The 18,656-nt window shown below is 41.9% G+C and overlaps 1 protein-coding gene across 4 annotated transcripts in view; it reads right to left on the bottom strand.

The window, feature by feature from the left end:
- The window catches only part of LOC109044236 (UNC93-like protein), a 122,538-nt gene that overhangs the window by 42,894 nt on the left and 60,988 nt on the right, over nucleotides 1-18,656 (bottom strand). For all 4 annotated transcript variants that reach the window (XM_019061835.2, XM_019061832.2, XM_019061834.2 and 1 more), the window contains one exon: nucleotides 3,166-3,894. In XM_019061835.2, coding sequence (XP_018917380.2) covers nucleotides 3,166-3,877 — 712 coding nt within the window. In that variant the 5' untranslated portion in view covers nucleotides 3,878-3,894. The remainder of the gene's footprint in view (nucleotides 1-3,165; nucleotides 3,895-18,656) is intronic.

Genomic DNA, 18,656 nt, shown 5'->3' with positions numbered 1-18,656 from the left:
TACAAACAAAATCTCTCATTTCCTGAGAGTATAATTTCTAATTTTGTAGTCTTTCGGTGATACAAGAGACATCACCTTTAATTAATCGAGTTTTAGAGAGACCAAACACGTAATTTGGCCAGGAACGCGCGCGACTGAGAGAGAAATGATGACGAGGACTTGAGATGAAAAGGAGAAGCCCTCGGCGCGGCGGTCGGCATGTAAAACATATTAGCGCCTACAAGACTGCATGAATACCTCACGCATTGCATCAAACACAATGCGGTCACTGGGCTCAGCGTGAAACGGATAGCGCCTACAAGAATGCATGAATACTTCACGCATTGCGGCAAGCGCAGTGCGGTCAGCGTGAAACGCATAGCGCCTACAAGACTGCGTGAATACTTCACGCATTGCGTCAAAGACACTGCGTTCAGCAACGGTCGTCGGCGTGAAGCTCATAGCGCCTACAAAACTGTCGGAATTCTTCACGCATTGCTCCAAACAAGGTGCGGTCTGCGCGGCGCGGCGGCGGAAGTTAAAATCATTAAACCACATTTATGTTTGTTCTTTCATAATTTTTTCGTTCATTTCTTATGAATGGAAGGCCTTGTCCACGCAGAGATAGGCTCACAAAATTTAACGTTCGCGCAAAGTTCGGTGAATTTTTGCTAGTAGTGTTGACAGGGCTTTCCCAAAAAATGTTTCCAACACGACTAAACGCGTCTTATGCACCCCACCCCCGCTGGCACATTCACTTGATGGTTTTTATTGATGTTTCAAAACGAATGAGAAGGGGGCGGCCCATGGGCGGCAAGTAGGTAAATCCGGCCCTGAAAATTACCATTTAATGGTAAAAATATTTCTATCATTGGTTATGGCAACAACTAATTAAGAGTTCATATTGAACACCACTAATATGGTAATTATATACCGTAGTTTTTTCTCAGTGCATGTACAATCTTTGTTAGTTTACGCACGTTCCAGCACTTAGGAGCTGATCATGCGATGCGAACAATCGTTCATCCATCATGAATTTTTTCAACCTCTTCTCTGTCTCAACATTTTTTAGGGGTCGTTGAGGTATTACGTAACGCACTTAGGGGGGGAGGGGGTTTGTGCCAGCGTTATGGTGCGTTACAAGGGGGAGGGGGAGTCGAGCTCAGGGTCACGTAACAAATCCGAGCCGGGGGAAACAAATAACTTTGAGAAAACGTGCAAAAAATTGAAAATTCCGCCATTCCCGAACGAGCGTTTTAAAAATTCGAGGGGGGGGGGTCAAGCCGATGTTACGTAATTCAAAAGGGGGTGTAGGGCTGCGTTATAAGGGGGAAGGGGGGAGGTAAAAAATCTGAAAAAGTGCAAAAACTTGCGCTATTCCATTCCTCCAAAGGGAAGCATGCCCACTTTTACATTGTTTCTTATCCAATTTTCTAAGAGCACACCTCATCCTTCTCACTCGTCTATAGTTCCGTTCAGCAGAAATATGTCATACTGCGGACTGATTTTTGAAATTGATAGACAAAGCTGTAGACAAAGAAGACAAATAGGATACACGGAAAAAACGATATAGTGCTGAGCACTAACTGTTCAGATCAAATGGAGCCAGCTAGTATGGCAGTAGTGCTGAGCCCTACAACATTAGAGTCCAAGCTAGGTAGGTCTCAGCAGTACTGTCATATTAGATGGCTCCATTTGATCGAAACAGTTAGTGCTCAGCACTAAATCGCTTTTTTCCGTGTAGGGAAGGATCCTATTGGTGGAAGCGAGTGGATGCAATGGATTAAGAAGGTATGAAATGGACTAACTAACAGCAGTCAAAGAGAGACCATGATAAGCCCATAAGTCCATAATTTTCTCCCTCAGTCTACAGGAACCAACCATTTTAACCAATGAGATCGCTCCTATGTCTTCTTTGTCTATCAAAATCAGCAATCAGGCCGCTGACATCCTTCTATGATAACACCTTTGAGAAGAGCCGGAAGTTACCACTCGCGGAAAAACGGGAAATAGTACCTATGCCTCAGCGAAGCTGAACCGGAAGCGACTTATCCGAAGTCGTCGATAAAATTCTGAGGATAGGCGCTTTTTAGAGGCCGCGTGAGGCGCGGTGCGGCGTGGCGCAGCGCACACCTCTGCGATTTGCACCAAGGACCGCGCACCGGGCGACACCGACACCGGGCCGCATCAGTGATAGAGCATAAGCGAGCGTGGATTTACATTTAATGAAGATGTGAAATTATCGCGCGACGGCGTGCGTCACGTGCCGCGCGAGAGTGAGTTTTCATCGTTTCCAGCGCGTCTTCCGAGCCTGGTTGAATAACCGGCTGTAACCGCCTGTCGGAATGCGCCGAGGAGGACAATCGTGCGCCATCGGTTAATGGCTCCGATATCGTTCGCTGTAGGCTTTACAGCCGCGCGGAAATGGCAATTTCCGCATAGGAAAGCGTCAAAATTCCTCGAGCTGCACCGCAGGAGGGAGTTCTTTTTTGAAGAGTTTGTCTCAGTTTTCATATCCTGCGGGGCAAATCAAGTGACATCTCCTTGATTTGGACGTATTTCTACCAAAAGAACTATGTGTGGGTGGGAAAGATGGGGCGTGCTCGTTAGTTCTGGACGATTAGAATGAATGGGAACAATAAAGCGGCAGTGACGTCAGCGGCGACGGCACAGTAGAATTTCGACATTTTTTCGTCGCGAATAATTTGTGGGCTCTCACGCGGGGGTTTTCATCGATGTTTTGTCAAAAAGGTCAAAATATGCCAAGATTTTTTACTTAATCGACGCGATCTATTGCAAGCCAACTACCGCACCAAAAATCCAGGATAAATCCCCTTAAAATTCTGCGGGGGGTCTCTGAAAGCACACCTATGTGCAGTGATATCAACAATTTCAACTGCTATTCTACCCGTGGACGATCAAGTGTTGTACGACAATATTGGCGTGCTAAGGAAAAACGCCGTGTGAACCTTCAAGCGTTGCCAAATTTCCTTTGGTAAATCACGAATTCTCGGGAACATTTGTAAATATTTTTCTTCCAATTTCCAGATAATTTTGTTCGCAATCCCACCTGAAGTTCCTGAAAATTTCAAGGAAATATTCCTAACTTCCCTCAAAAATAAACATTCTATCGTCCATACGGCGTTCCTCCTTAGCATGGTAGAATAGTAATGGGAAAACGCTTACCTAAAGATGAGATCAAATTTCCCCAGAGCTCTGAGGTTTGCCAGGCAAGGAAGAAGAATCCGAAGAACCTGACGATGATTCCGTCGACGGGCTGATCGGTGAGCTTAGCATAGATGGCCCCAACTTGCGTGAGGTACGTGGCTTTGGCGGCCCACATGGGCGCGGCCCCCAGTCCGACCAGGACACCGGCCGGCACCAGCGTGTAGAACCGGGGGTAGAACTGCGCGGCGATGTACGGCGCGTAGCACAGGAGCGACAAGCACAGGGTCCATTTCACCGTCAGCCTCTTGATGACGAACGTGGGGACGAAAATACAAGAAACTACGAGGGCAGCGTATATGGCCGACAAGGATACCGTGCCGAGACCTTCTTTGGCGTTGATGGAACTTTGGAGGTTGGCCGTGCCCTGGAAGGCTGTGAACTGGACCATGAACGCCAAGCTCACGGCGGCGATGTTCTTGAGGATCCGCCATTTTTCTTTCCTAGATAATTTGAATTTGCCCTTGGGGATGGACTCGTCCTCTATGGGTTCTACCGGGGGTTTGGCTAGGTCGTTGTCGTTGTCGCCTTTGAAGCCTTTGTTCGTGTAGCCCGTGCTCACGGAGACGGTGACTACATCCTTGTCGTCTCTGTCTTTGTCCTTCGAGGATCGCCGGCTGTACGGATCCGATCTTCTGTTGTTCACACGATCGGCATCGTATGTTGCAACCATATTTTGGCGATCGTGTTCTGGAACAAACAAGCAAAACGCAAAGGCTGTTAGAAACTTTCAACTCTGAAATTATCTTTCAAACATGTGAGAAATACAGAAAATACACTCTTAGATATTTTTCGTGCGCGTGTATTGGTCCGTTGGCGCGCGATTAAGAACATTTTTCGACGCAGACTCATGTCAGTGCTGAATTGTTTACCTCCACGCTGACAGAACCAACAACAGAATAACACAGAGGAAGACATAGCAGGGCCGGATTAAGGGGGTGGCCACATGGGCCGCGGCTCATGGCGGCAAATTTTGCAATTTTTTTAAATGTAGGTGGAAAAAAAATCGGATTCAGAAAAAAAAATTATCAATAAGAAAAGGAAACAAAATCTCTTTTTCCTGAGAGTATAGTAATTTCTAATTTTGTCGTTTTTCGGTGATACGAGAGACAGCATCTTTAATTAGCCGAGTTAAGAGAGGAACTAAACACGCAATTTTGCCTGGAGCTCAGCGCAGAGAGGAATGATGACGAGGACTCGAGATGAAAAGGACAAGCCCTCGGCGCGGCGGTCAGCATGTAACAAATATTAGCGCCTACAAGACTGCATGAATACTTCACGCATTGCGCCAAACACAGTGCGATTAGCGCGGCGCGGCGCAGCGGCGGAAGTTAAAATTATTAAACCACATTTCTGTTTGTTCTTTCATAATTTTTTGGCTTAATTCTTATGAATGGAGGATCTTGTCCACACAGAGATAGGTTTACGGAACTTAACTTTCGCGTCAAGTTCCATGAAATTTTGCTAGTAGTCAACACAGGGCTTTCGTAAAAGGATGTATCCAACACGAGTAGGTAAACGCGTATTATGCACCCCTCCCCCTCCGGCACGTTCACTTGATGGTTTTTATTGATGTTTTAAAACGAATGAAAAGGGGCGGCAAAATACAGGCGGCCCATGGGCAGCAAGTAGGTAAATCCGGCCCTGAGACATAGCACACTGATAGGGTTAATTCCCGCCACTAATCCTCTAATTCCTGAACTTAATCTGGTACACCGTCCTGCCGAAAATTAAAAGTTCATAAAATACATGACGCTCCATTTGGGATTTTTCGACCTCTTCCCGCTCCGCCTAGTAACGCTTTTGTGGCGTAGGTTCCTATACTTTACCACATTTTGCCGTAACGCTCTTCCCGCAACCACCCCTTTGAGCGCCACGTATTTCATGAATTTCATTTACGAATTCATTACGAATTACGTACTTTAGATTCACCCCTATTCTTAGAAATCAGATTGCTGAAAAGTTTAATATCAGGGCGCCACTGAAAAAATACGATAAACACTGCCGTGACATGGGTACCTAGTGATTAAACACTGAGAAAGAAATTTGAAAACTCAAAGTTTATCAGATCCTCAGTGTCCGGAAATAGATTTCTTCTTCCGATCTTGCATTGTTGATTGCCTGCTTAATCACGTGATTAAGGAGTGAACGTTTCCTCTCATTTCTTCATCAGATTAAAATGGTTTTATAATGCGTATATCGATTTTCAGATCAGTCAAAATATTAAGGTACTTTTCCGCACATCGATGCATCAATGCTGTGCAATAAACCACGGTTTTTCGAAACCGGAATGAGATTCTTTCGCAATTCAGGAATCTCGATATGTGCATGTGTATCCAGTGACTCAAGGTTTATAACAAATCAATCTGATTCATCTTTAATCTGACAGACTAGGATTAAAAACTTTTCACATTCGTTAGACGAGAACACATTAAAAATTAGAGGAAAGAAGCTGGACCAAGAGGAGGAATAAGAGATAAAAGGAGAGGAAACAGGAGTAGAAGAGGAAAAAACATTTAAAAAATGCTTCTCTGTGTCCTGGCCATCTTCTATGTGAACGGCGATTAATGAAGTTCCGTTTTTCTTTCTTTGATGCGCTGTTTTAGTACTTTTCGCCCGCTTTCACGTGGTATGATCAGATCGGGAATAATTTCGCGCCTGAATCAGTCGCTTCCATGTTTGCTGATTGTGACGTCATGTTGGGTATTATCGCTACACTGTTCGGTGACTGAACAGCGAGTGCTTAGTGTAGTGAAGCGACCCAAAATAAAAGAAGAAGAAAAAAGATTTCACCTGTTGAGTACGACTTTCAGCGAGCACTGTAAGCTTTATGCCAGACCACCGATTTAATTAGATTTTAAGCCGAGCACTTTTATGTTTTTCATTTCCAGGTTTCACAAATGGCAGCAGCGCAGAAGAGAATAGCGCGCAAATTACTATGCGTGCGCATGTTCGATGTTCCTTCTGCAGAACAAACACGATCCGCCTCCCGCACCCCCGACTACTGGTTCCACTGTTTGCCTGACGGTTGCATGCAGTTACACGAAAGCACAGCCGACAAATTTTCGATCGCAGTATATGAGGACGAGCATCAGCATCAGCCAGGTGCCCCGGATGAAAAATTCTTGGAAGGGCTTACGGTAGAAAATTGGAATAGGAAAGCCTAGGGTTGGACCCTATCTTCTTAGATACAGACCTTTTCCTGGTAATCAAGGTGGTTTAATAGTGCTGGGTCCACACCAATCTGCGGGAAAATCAAGGCAAAAAATTCCAAAAATTTTGAATTGGAATGAAAATTTAATCTCTTATTTAAAATTTAAAAAAACTCTATGTTACAGTTATTAAAGGTCAAATCTTAACTCCAACCACAAATTTTTGGAATTTTAAGTCCTTGATTTTACCGCAGATCAGTGTTGTCCCAGCACTTTTCTACCACCTTGTTACTTACAGTTCGGACCACGGTCACATTTTCAGATTTTTTTTTCTCTCCCTGGCTATCTGAAATATGAATGTAACCAGACATGAATGAAAAATCCTCTATCTGTCTTGGACGCTCTGCAAAAAAAAAACAACAAAAAAATGGGGGGAAAAACTGAGATTTTTCATAAACTGGGGGTACAAAAGCGTATATTATGCCGCACATATAAATCACAGCTACATTTTGCCACCATTATAAGTGCGGCAAAACGATCGTGTCAAAATAATTCACATTTCTCGGTGGAACTATGAAGTAGGGAATGACAGCAAATCAGTCTATAAGCTCGCCCTGAGATATAAACGGAGTCGTAAAGTAGTTGCTTTCTGATTGAGGTGCGTTACTGATTACTTTCACAATTGATCACCGTTTATAGAATAAGTCATAAATGCCAAGTTACAGCCTCACCGACCGTCAACATTGATCAACCGAGCGGCTAATCACTGTGTGCTTGCTTACGTTGCGTTGCTTCCAGGCGGCGCGATAATAATCCTCCCACCCACTGCAGCTTTGATAATCAACGGAGCATCATTATTAGCGAGTAATTTTTCTGCAACATTTACCATGACAACACTCTGATGAAGATGTTGTCGCCGGACAGTAATTGTGTCCTGCAATTCCTGTTTGTCTATTGATAGTCTGAACGTTTAGGAGTCGATACTTCCGTCACAAGAGGACCGTTCTAAACTGCGGAGGTCAGAGGTTTTTAATAATCACTTGGAAGGATTTAACCAGAATCAGTCTGTATATATTTCACTTCGCCCAGTTTCTTCTCGTGTTTTATATTTTTATCGGAGAACCACACGACATTACCTACTTGACCCTTCAAAAAAATGAAATCCGGACTCCTGCATAGTTTTACGGTAGAAAATGCAAAATCTGAAAAGAAATTATAGGCAACGTCCGATGTAGTTTGGCTGATTCAGGTTTTTGCAATTTCCAATCGTACTCTGTGACTACGAAATTTTGCGTTTAGTATTAAAATAGATATCAGCTCAGCGATAATTTGGACGGTATTGACTAATTTCAGCCTAACTACACACGTTGCCTATAATTATCTCCCGTGTTTTATTCTTTTAAGAAAACTACATAAAAGAAATACATGGCCCCGAAATTTCCCTGATTTTAGGATCGTAAGATATATGGTAACTGGTCACCACATGTACTGAAAGTCACTTCTAAAATTAATTCTATGAAATGGGCACTCAGAAACTTGTCTAAAGTTTTATCTCTGCCATCGTGTTTAATGTACTATCATGCTAACATAATCTCACATTTAAGGTATGGCCTAGTTTTGTGGGGTCTCAACCACTGCTCAGGGCAATTACTTATTGAACAGAAAAAATGTCTAAGACTGATATTTAACAAACCATTTAATTCCCACTGTAAACCCTTATTCATAAAGTACTTACCAACTTTTAACTCTTCCATCTATTTTTATTCTAGACAGCCTAAAATTTGCCATTGACACCGGCCTGATTCGTAAAGACATGATAAAGAACATGAAAAACCCTTTCATCAATTATGAAATTGTTCGCCTGAAGGTTGCTGAACAGTCTGTGTCTCATACTGCCATCAGACTGTTCAACAACCTTCCCTTGAACCTGAGAAAAGCTCTTCTGAAATGGGAAGTAAGAGAGTTCATGGCTGGTCTAAAAGCCTTACTAGTTGGCAAGGCTTTTTATTCTTTAAATGATTTTTTTAATAATATTTAACTGTAATTTACTATACCTTTTATTTTATTTTGTAAAATTTTGTAATATTCTTAATGCTTCCCTGTGTTCTTACGTACCTATATTATATTAATGTGTAATATTTAGGGGGGGTGGGTTGACAAGTATTATAGCCACAACGTGTGGCATTTATGTACACGAATTATAAATAAATAAATAAAATAAATATATTCTCGGAATTTACGCCAGCCTAGCATGTTGTTTTGTGCTTGTTAACAACAATTAAGCCACGTTGGAATATCTGACGTCTTTATGCTGATTCTTGTTGACAAATTTCATTTTATAACCGTTCTTGGGAGTGGCTCCTTTCTCTGATGTAATCGCTAATCACAATAAGCTAAAAATTGTGCTTGCATTTCAAGAAAAGCGATCGTCTCGAGTATTGAACCGTCGTTTTTCCTCGACACAATGCTTTCGTGTTTGGATGGGACAACGACAGGATGACATAATTACCCTTAATTAGGCTATTTGCTGGAGTCGTAACAGTGGTCAAGTAGTCAGAACTTTGCCGTGGTGAGCGAATGTCACGATTTATCAGTTTATCGCCGCATGAAGGAGAAACGTAGTATGCGCCCTCAGACATTGCCAAAGTGTTCTTGATAAAACGCGAGATTTCTGACAAAGTTTTGAATATTTTTTGTCAATTTTCTACCTTGCAATATTTCTACCTTGATCTAAAGGATCTGAAAATTTCGAGGAAAATTGTGCATAATTTCTCCCAGAAATACATATTTTTTCGGGGGAAATTTGGCAATATCCTATTGTTTATACGACATTTTTCCTTAGCACTATGCAGTATTCTCAATGCTATGATCGGAAAGTCTGGAGAGGAAGGAGAGTTTAATACTTATCAAGGATTGTGGATAGGGACTTCATTGGACTAACGTAAATTAAGTGGCAATTTTAATTTGATGGTACACGGCCATTTGAAGTATTTATCTGGTCTCTGGAGGGAGGAGAAATATGCGGATACAGGAGGAAACTGCATTGCTTGGTCTCCCGGCAAGAAATGTACACAGACTTGCTTCGTTTATGACAATCGTCGAAAAATGTTTACCAAATCAAATAGGCATGGACTTAAAGTTCATGTTTCACTTTTTTTTCTCATGAGGAAGATTTAGAACTTAAGTGTAAATTTCTCCAAAATTTACCTCAAGTCGACTTCATTTCTTTTTTACTTAAGAATAATTTATTATTTGAGACAGGGCTCAGCGGAAAATTAAGAAATGTGTGTTTTTTGTTTTTGCTTCACACCTGCAATTGATCAGGATGGATTGATATAGATGACACAAATAAATGCTTTTGTCAAGGTGGATCTTTCTTCATCTTTGGTACAACTAATTCTGGGTGGGATCAATATATTTTAAAAATCAATGGACGGATGATTTTGAAAAATCGTATTCATTCTCCAGATCAATCACTGAAGAATTTTTGAGCCAAAAATAATGCAAATCCATACACTTATTTTAAGGTTTTGAGACTTTATTTAAAGATTTTGGAGGGTGATTTTTGGCGCGAACATTCCTGAATGATTGATCGAGGGACTGAAATTTCATTTTTTCCAAAATCAACCGCGAAGTGGTTGAATTTCCAAATAAATCGATCGTACCCGGAATTCATTGCGCCAAAACTGAGGCCTTCGTGTGTCAAAGCACCGACTCTCTCTGCTAAACTCATCGTCAGTCGAATCCATATTGGTTATCCTTGATGACCAGCGCAAGGCGGCCTTGATTGAGGCGGAGGAGGGGTTGTCGCCAAATTTTACCGCTACCGAGTGCCGGCCCTTGCGTGCTTCGAATTGGTAATTGCAGGGAAATAGTAGCACTTGAATGCTCTGGCACGGCAATTAAACAGCGTAGCGCCCGATCGCGGCGGCTAAATATACGCCCAAGAGCGGGACCGACCGCACAGAATGGGCGCTAATTTATTCAAAGCATTTGTCCAGCGTGTGAATCCGCCTCCTGCCTTTCCTCTAACGATCCATTAGAAAAAAAACCTTAGGCCCTCGCCACCTTCTCTTCTGTACGTCACAAATGTCCTCTTCAATTTGCGTCATTTTTTAGTCAAGTATGGGCAAAAAAATATGATCACTGCTAGTGATAGTACACTTTTGTTATAGGTTTCCTTTAATTAATCGAGTTAAGAGAGAGACCAAACACGCAATTTGGCCAGGAACGGCGCGAGGGAGAAATGATGACGAGGACTTGAGATGAAAAGGAGAAGCCCGCGGCGCGGCGGTCGGCATGTAAAACATATTAGCGCCTACAAGAATGCATGAATACTTCACGCATTGCGTCGAACACAGTGCGTTCAGCAGCGGTCGTCGGCGCGGCGTGAAACTCATGCCGTGAAACGCCTCCTGCCCTTCCTCTAACGATCCATTCGAAAAAAACCTTAAGCCCTCGCCACCTTCTCTTCTTTACGTCACAAATGTCCTCTTCGATTTGCGTCATGTTTTAGTCAAGTATAGGCAAAAAAATATGATCACTGCTAGTGACAGGACACAATTGTTATAGGTTTCCATATGGGTTTTTTCTCAAATTTATGACATGCCTTTATTGTGAAAACAACTGAAATCGGTCGAAAGCAAATTTTCTTCTCAAAAAAATAAATGATGGCTGTAGTCCATTGAAGAGTTGAAGAGATTTTTTTTTTTTTTTTGAAAGAGAAAATGCTTTTGAAATTTTCTATAAAATTTAAAATTTCCTCATTTACGCGATGACATTCACGGACAGTTTGAAAAAGACACGATGTTTGATTACCTTTTGAAATTATACAAAGACTTTTGTTTTAAAACAAAAAAATATGCTTTTTTCCGCTTTGTCACCAAATTGCTAATGTCTTGAAAAATCACCACCATGGAGTGCAGCTTGCGAAAAGTATCGTGAGGATGAAAAGCAGGTAAGAAAGAAGAAAGAATAAAAATATTTCGTTATTGTTCCATTACATACAAAAATAAAAATTCAAGGCGCCTTCCGCCTTTAAATAGTAAATAACCATACTGCTTTGATACAACTATACATGCTCTTGAGTAGCCTACATTGCATATGCATACAACCGAAGGCGCTCTGAGCTGTTGCCCATCTTGCCCTGATGCGATGTGAGTGGTTCCGCGTATCGTTGTCCAGATTGAGTTCTGGAGAAAAAAATTAAAAACGTGCCTTTTGAAAATTTACAAAAGCAATGAGTTTTGAATTGAAGGCACTCAAATAAAATGTAAATATCCGAACTATGTGCCAAATTCAGTCCTTCACTGATGCAAATCTTTGAATCTTTTTTGTACAATTCATTCATTATGCGACATGACGTTTCGGCATTTGCCTAACCTATTCTTCATTGTTTCTACTCATTTCAACAGACAGATTCCTCCTAAAATAATTAAATAATTTAAGTGATTCGATTTCCTAAATAATAACCCTCTCTGATCGAACACGCAAACCCATGAACGTTTTTTTTTTTTTTTTTTTACTTTTTTAAAAAAAAGCTACACTTTGAATGAAAATAGGAAACGAGTGTTCCTATAAAAAACCGCGTAAATGTATAGGATATACATTAGTATAACGTGGTTCTTGCGATCGAGAGGGCAGGCTATGTGCGAGAAACGGGAGCACGGAACAGGAAACGGGGCACGGGCCTATGCAGCCGTGCCAAGAAAGAACGCCATATGACCATTCAAGAGTTGCCAAATTTCTCTCGATAAAACATGTATTGTTGACGCAATCGAAGAAAATGTTTCCCTGAAATTTTCAGATATTTCAGATTAGATTACGTACAAAATTGTCTGAACATTTTGGAAAAAAAAGATTCACGATTTTTCCAGTAACTCCAGTTTTTATTGGAGGAAATTTGTCAACATCTGAAGGCTCATACGGTGTTCTTCTTAGCAGGGCAGTATGATAGAATCGCTAGGTGGGCCAGCCTCAGTCAAATGTGGAGCGCAGAGCCGATGCACCAACCGCTGCACCTCACGAACTTTGCCCGAGGCGAGTGCATGCATCGAAGTTCGATCCATCGAATTGCGATCTGCGCCGTAAGAAACATACAAAAAATCGATTATCGAGAGCGCACCGCCGAGCGCGAGTCGGGAGACAGCGCGTGGCGCGGCGGTGAGAAAATTCCTGACCCAAGAGAAGCTGTGATGTTGGATAACGCGCACACTTCGCGCTGCTGTGGGGCGGGGCGGTGAGGAGGGGGTGGTTGAGGCGCGGGCGTCGCGGTGCTTCGCGTCGCGTCGCGACGCGACTGAATAATTGCACCTGCTACACTTGCTCAGATGCGACGTTGTCACCTAATTCTCACGTGTTTGCGGATGCACTTTTGAAAATGGACGCATCTGAACGAGGTAAGTCGCTTTACTGTGCCCCGCACGGTGGATAGATCGTATTCGATACATCAAACGGCTGAGATTGTATCGATATCGATTGGTTCAAAACATTAACATAGCCTCAAAAGTCAATTCAGAAATCTGAGAGAACGGGTCTTTTGAAACAGATTTTTTATTTTTTTGAGTACCAAATGCCAATTCAAAGTGAAATTGTCAGGAAATTTCTCATTTTCAGCTTTTCCAACTTAAATCCTTACAGTTTGGTTTGAGGTTATGTTCTAATGCTTTGAGCCAAACGATACATCGAACCGTTATCGATTACGGTCTATTGAATCAATAGATCGTTTTCGATAGTGGTTCGATGTATCGTTTGGCTCAAAACAATAGTACATAACCTTCAACAAAACTTTCAGGATTTCAGTCGGAAAAGCTGAAAATGAGAAAATTTCGAACTATTTCACCTCGCGATGCAATTTAGTACTCATAAGAATAAAAAATCTATCAGAAAAACCCCGTTTCCTCTGATTACTCGATTGACTTTTGAGGCTATGTTTACATGTTGAACCAATCGATGTACATATGGACTGCATTTTGCAATTTGGACCTATAATTTCTGGCTCATTTGAAAAAACACTTCTATGCATAGGGGAACTAATGGCACATACGTTGTTTTTATACCGGGCCGGAATTTATAGTTCCTAATTGCAAAATGAAGTCCATATAATCTCACCTATTTGATGTATCGAAAACGACCTATTAGAAAGGTCGGACATGACATTTTTGAATCAAGGAGATTTCGCAAAAACCACTCAAGATCGCATTAAAAATCAGAGCCGATATAGGATTTTCAACTCCTCTCCAGATAGAATCATTATCATGCGAAAACATGGTGATTAGGCGATTCTTGGAAATAAAATTTGAATTTATGGAATGTTTTAGTGCAGAGGACGTTAAGGTTCGGCACACTTTATTTCTACAGGTGGCGATTGTTCTGCTTGAAGAATATTCTCTCGAACACGCTCTTGACAAAGAGATTATGCAGATGAGAATCTCGTCGAGAGAGCCAAGCAAAATATTCATTTGCAAAGATTACCATGTAAACTATCGTCGATTACGATCAGATTAATCGCTTTTGGCTTTCGTGCTAAACGTTTCATCTTTCATGGTTCGATAGTGTCATTTTCTTTTAAGAGAAAGTGATGCTCACAAACCAGAGACTTTTGCATAATCCGTAAAGACTGCCTCTTTAAGTGGAAGGCTTCATTTCTCTTATACCAGCCAATCAAACAAGGCATTTTATTTTCCCTGCTTCGGACATAATATTCCATGTCCCTGCTCCGGACATAATATTCCATAATATGTCCCTGCACAATATTTCACCCAGATGACAGAAATTCTATTTTCGAAGTAGTTTTTGCGTACTATACAGACCAACAAACTCGATAAATTCAATGGTTCCACACAAAGCAAATAGATTATTTTAGTGTACATCGTTTTATCGCATTTCTTAAAAGCGGCACAATAATAAGTAAACAGCAGAATGATTTGACTACTAAATTAATCCATAGCCTAGCACATGAGGAACAAATGACTACGACTGGTCACTCGGTTCATCGATTTAACTCTTTTGGCAGAGGGAATCCACCTCAATCGGAAGCATTCTAAAACAACGTACGGTCAGTTATCAAGCTGCGTATCTACGCGATTTTTCAACGCTCTTGGAGACTTAAACGCACGGGTAGGCACATAGATCATTGCAGGATCTCGTCGTGAACTGAGGCTTCTTGATTGCGGTCGGAGTAGAGAATGAATCACTAATCGGTTGAACTTTTGCAGGTGCAAATTGAGGGTACCTGTAATATCACGCTCCACGCGGTTGAAAGGTAAATGCAAGATAATCTTGCACGTTCAAAAGTTTTAAAAAATGATGATTTGATAAATCAATAAGATATGGATTATTGGAAATGATTCAGAGTGCGATTTGGCAAAGAGGCACATCAACAGTCATCAATTAGCTATTAATAGACCATTGAAAAAGGCGCGATTCAGTATTGAAAAAAACCGGTGCAGCCGGTCTAGAATAGTAGGCTTATAAACATCTGTACGTGCATTTTTCTCTTTCTTTTTAGGCGTAACCAGAGAGTGTATCAAAGAAATGCAAATGGCACAAGTGTGCCAGAATCGTGTCGTCTCACAGTAGGCAATTATGAAGTTTTTATGACCAATTGTCACGATATTAGAAAATATTCAGTCGGATGAAAAGCTGCAAACAAGAAACGTTCCTTCTTGCGTTCACCATATAAATCAATGGTGCCGAAAAGGTTGTTCTTTTTCAGATAAAAGTATGGTAAACTAGGGAGCCACCCCCCCCCCCCCACTGCTTCGTGGATAGCTTCGCACTTCAACCCCCCGAAGCGCTTCTCCCATCAAGCGTTATGCGTTATACGTCACTCGCATGAATTTATATTTTAGAGTAAGGTTTGTCTTTTTTTAATCAATGTAGAGTGCGCACGCGTCTTGATGTTTAATTTAAATTGGTTAAATAAAACCAAATTGTATTAAGTTGAAACTGAGAAGAACAAGATTTAAAGTAATACCTTTCCTTAAGACTCAATTTTGAAAATAAATTCTGACCTTCATTATTACAAATAAAATATGTCATTATCTTGACTGTGGAATACCTGTGCGACTTTTTGAGCTCAACACTACCGTTAATTCGTTTTTTTTGGTGTTCTTTTTTTTTCCAATTCATGAGTTAAATTCTTTTCGCTAAGCTGCGTCTAAGTCAAATGATTGCATCCATAATTAGAATTGAAACAACTTAAGCTTACTTCACATAGGAGACTCAAATTTAGCTCCAAAATTATATTTTCTGCCTTTTTTATTTAAAATTTTTAACTTTAGTCTTAAAACCTAAATTCGTCGGCACTGTGCGTTGAGGCCTGGTTTTTAAAAAGGCATCAAAGTGAGTCGATTGAATTTTGTTCTTTTTTACCGTTGTCAACCTTACGGAGCAAACTGGTTCCGCACGGAGCGGCGGCGTATCGATTCCCCGTCCACTTTCAAACCCAACCTCTTGGTTTCCTTGATGACAACCCCTGCTTCGCCACTTTCACACGAACGCGCTTTTAACTCACCAATATAGTTGACGGCGAGCACACAACGCCGTAAATTTGCTTTTTCGCAGCAGTGATACTCAAACTGCAAGAGGTAAACATTTTTTCTTTTTTTTTACGCAAACAGAGCAAGCCTGAATAGATTCTTCCAGATAGCAGCATCAGTTGGCAGCTCCACCTAGAGTACTTTGATTGGAAGGGTATTGGACACTGAGTTTCACAGAGACCCTTAGGATACCCAAAAAAAATTAGGTATCAAATAAAATTGGCGACGTTAGATGGGAGTGGATGAGGAAGGGTTTTTGCCAACTTTTGACGTTTAATGTTTGCTGCACCTATATCATCAACTTTATCATACTAAAGGTTCATGTTGATTTTGTGTTCAAATGCACCAAAATTGTTCTAAAAATATGAGTAAATACACCTAACTGTGTGATTTGAATAAAGTTCGCGGTAACACAGGCAAACAAGACATACTTTTTTATGATTTTAAGTCATCTGCAAGCAATGCTCGTCATTTATTTGGGTTCCATGGCCCGGTTCTACTACTCCTGGTTACATTTTAACCTCCAGTCAGAGCATAACTGTCAACGCTATTTCAAGAGATTTTAGAGCTTGTACGATACATTTAATGTTCTGAATGACATATTCTGCTCCGATAGAAGATTTTGGGACTTGGAGACTTAAAATTTGGCCTTATGCATGTGATGTAGATGGTGTAACGCGGGGTCAAGAGATCCAGGGTTTGGTCCCCGGCGAGGTGACTCAAGTTTGACCGTCTCAAACAACGATTTCCTGGGGCTGGATGTACGGTAGGAACTGATGGTGATGGGGCTCCATTTGAAGCGCGCAGAATGGAGATGTTGCATGTGTGAAGAATTTGCGATTTGACTATTTATTCCTGTGTAAAAGTTCGCGAGAAACACTGTGGCGCCACTGGTTTTCTCTGAAATCAACTCCCAAGCTCAAAAAAAGCTCTCAAGTTGAGGCCAAAATGGGGAGGGGGATATCCCACGCTATCCTGAGAGTCCACCCCTACATCAAGACAAACTCTCCATGCAAAGATAGGGAGCAAATACATAGCAGGGTTGCCGTGTTTTCAGTTTTAGAGTCCCCCAAAAAAGTGGCAGCCCTGTCAATGTATTTGCTCCCTATCTTTGCATGGAAAGATTGTCTTGATGTAGAGGTGGACTCTCTCAGGGTAGGGTGGGATATCCCCTCCATTTTGGCCTCAATTGGAGAGCTCTTCGGAGCTTAGGAGTTGATTTCAGAGAAAACCAGTAGCACCATCGTGTTTCTCGCGAACTTTTACATAAGAATTAATAGTCAAATCGCAAATTCCTCACACATACAACATCTCCATTACCCCTTATCGTCGTTTCTCTGACGCGAGGGCGTATCTCAATTTCCGCATGAGCAACAAAAAGCATGGCTTAAAATGAAAACAGGCCTCACGTAGAAATCGAGAGACGCCCTTACGTCAGAGGAGCGACGTTCGGAGGTACTTGAAGTTTTAAGAAAACGAAACCAAAATTATGCCATTTTTCTTTTAAGAGCTTCATGAGCCTAAGATGGCTGAACCCATCAGAAGTGGATCCTCCAGTGACCACACTCTCTCTATGAAGGACTCTAACGCTGTCCATCTGAGAACCATTGGCAGGCTGAATGGGGTGAGGTCTGTGACACGCGAGGCGGCAGGTAGTGCAGTCGCATGTCGCATATTTATCGGCGTTTATCAGTCTGCCCGCCGAGTGGTGACTGGTGAGTGTCGAGCGTGGAGTGTTGACAAGGTGGTTTTATTTATATCGCCGCGAAACCGAACGGGCTGCACCCACACCGCTGAGCGGCTAACGGGCCGCCGATGGAATAAGAATGAGCGGTCCTGGACCTGGACCACACTACCGGTTATTAAACCCTTGTCTCCTCTGCTCTGGTCATTGATTAGCGCGTCGCGACGCCGACACGACGCATGACGGCGACCACCTTGTCCGGCTTTTGGCCGGTGCATGCCGTCGCACTCTCGGTCTGCACCCGGCGCATGCGCTCGGGCGTCATGCTATTGCCAGCGGCCGAATTTAATTGGTCCTTCCACCGTACTCAAATATACTTAGGACGAGTCTCGACTGCACTTGAGTTCGGCTCAGCGCTTCTGATTGGTTGGTGGTGTGGTTCGGACTCATCGATGGATGTTGCACCCTCATGTGAATGAGCCGACAAAATTCAGCCCCAAACCCGACTTCCGTGCATTGGACAAAATCAACGAAATCCATACTTTACATAAAAAGATAGATTCATCGCATGAACCATAGTTTGTAGGTAATGTGAGAGGTAAGAAGTTCAACCAGTCACCTATTACAAGTATGATACAATGCTGCCACCTTTAACCGATAAATTTTTCCACCAAAACGCCATTTTTCGTGATTTTTTCGAATTTTCTACCTGCGCACGGTGGATCGAGTCATAGGGCAGGCCGGACATGGCACATCACGCGACTTGGTTTGCTCATTTACGTAGTGTTTGCGCTCATAAAACAAATCAGGATACATGACTCTTATGTATTTTTCGTCGCAGATTTCATTTTTGATGACTATTTTCCTGATAATTGGGTTTAGATATGTGTTTTGGCACAATTTCAGATAAATAAAGAGATATTGTTTAACAACAGATAAGTTTAAACTTTCTACACTCATTTTAATCGGAGTTTTAAGTGTTCAATGGACTTTTTTCTCCGGTAAAATGTTTAAATATCGTATATAAAACGTATATTACTCATCTCTTTCACAATTCCCCCTCCTCTCCCCCAA

The sequence above is a fragment of the Bemisia tabaci genome, chromosome 3 (genome assembly GCF_918797505.1).
Source record: "Bemisia tabaci chromosome 3, PGI_BMITA_v3".
NCBI classification, from domain to species: domain Eukaryota; kingdom Metazoa; phylum Arthropoda; class Insecta; order Hemiptera; family Aleyrodidae; genus Bemisia; species Bemisia tabaci.
The sequence above is the reverse complement of the archived record's forward strand: the minus strand, read 5'-3'. Positions and strand labels throughout refer to the sequence as shown.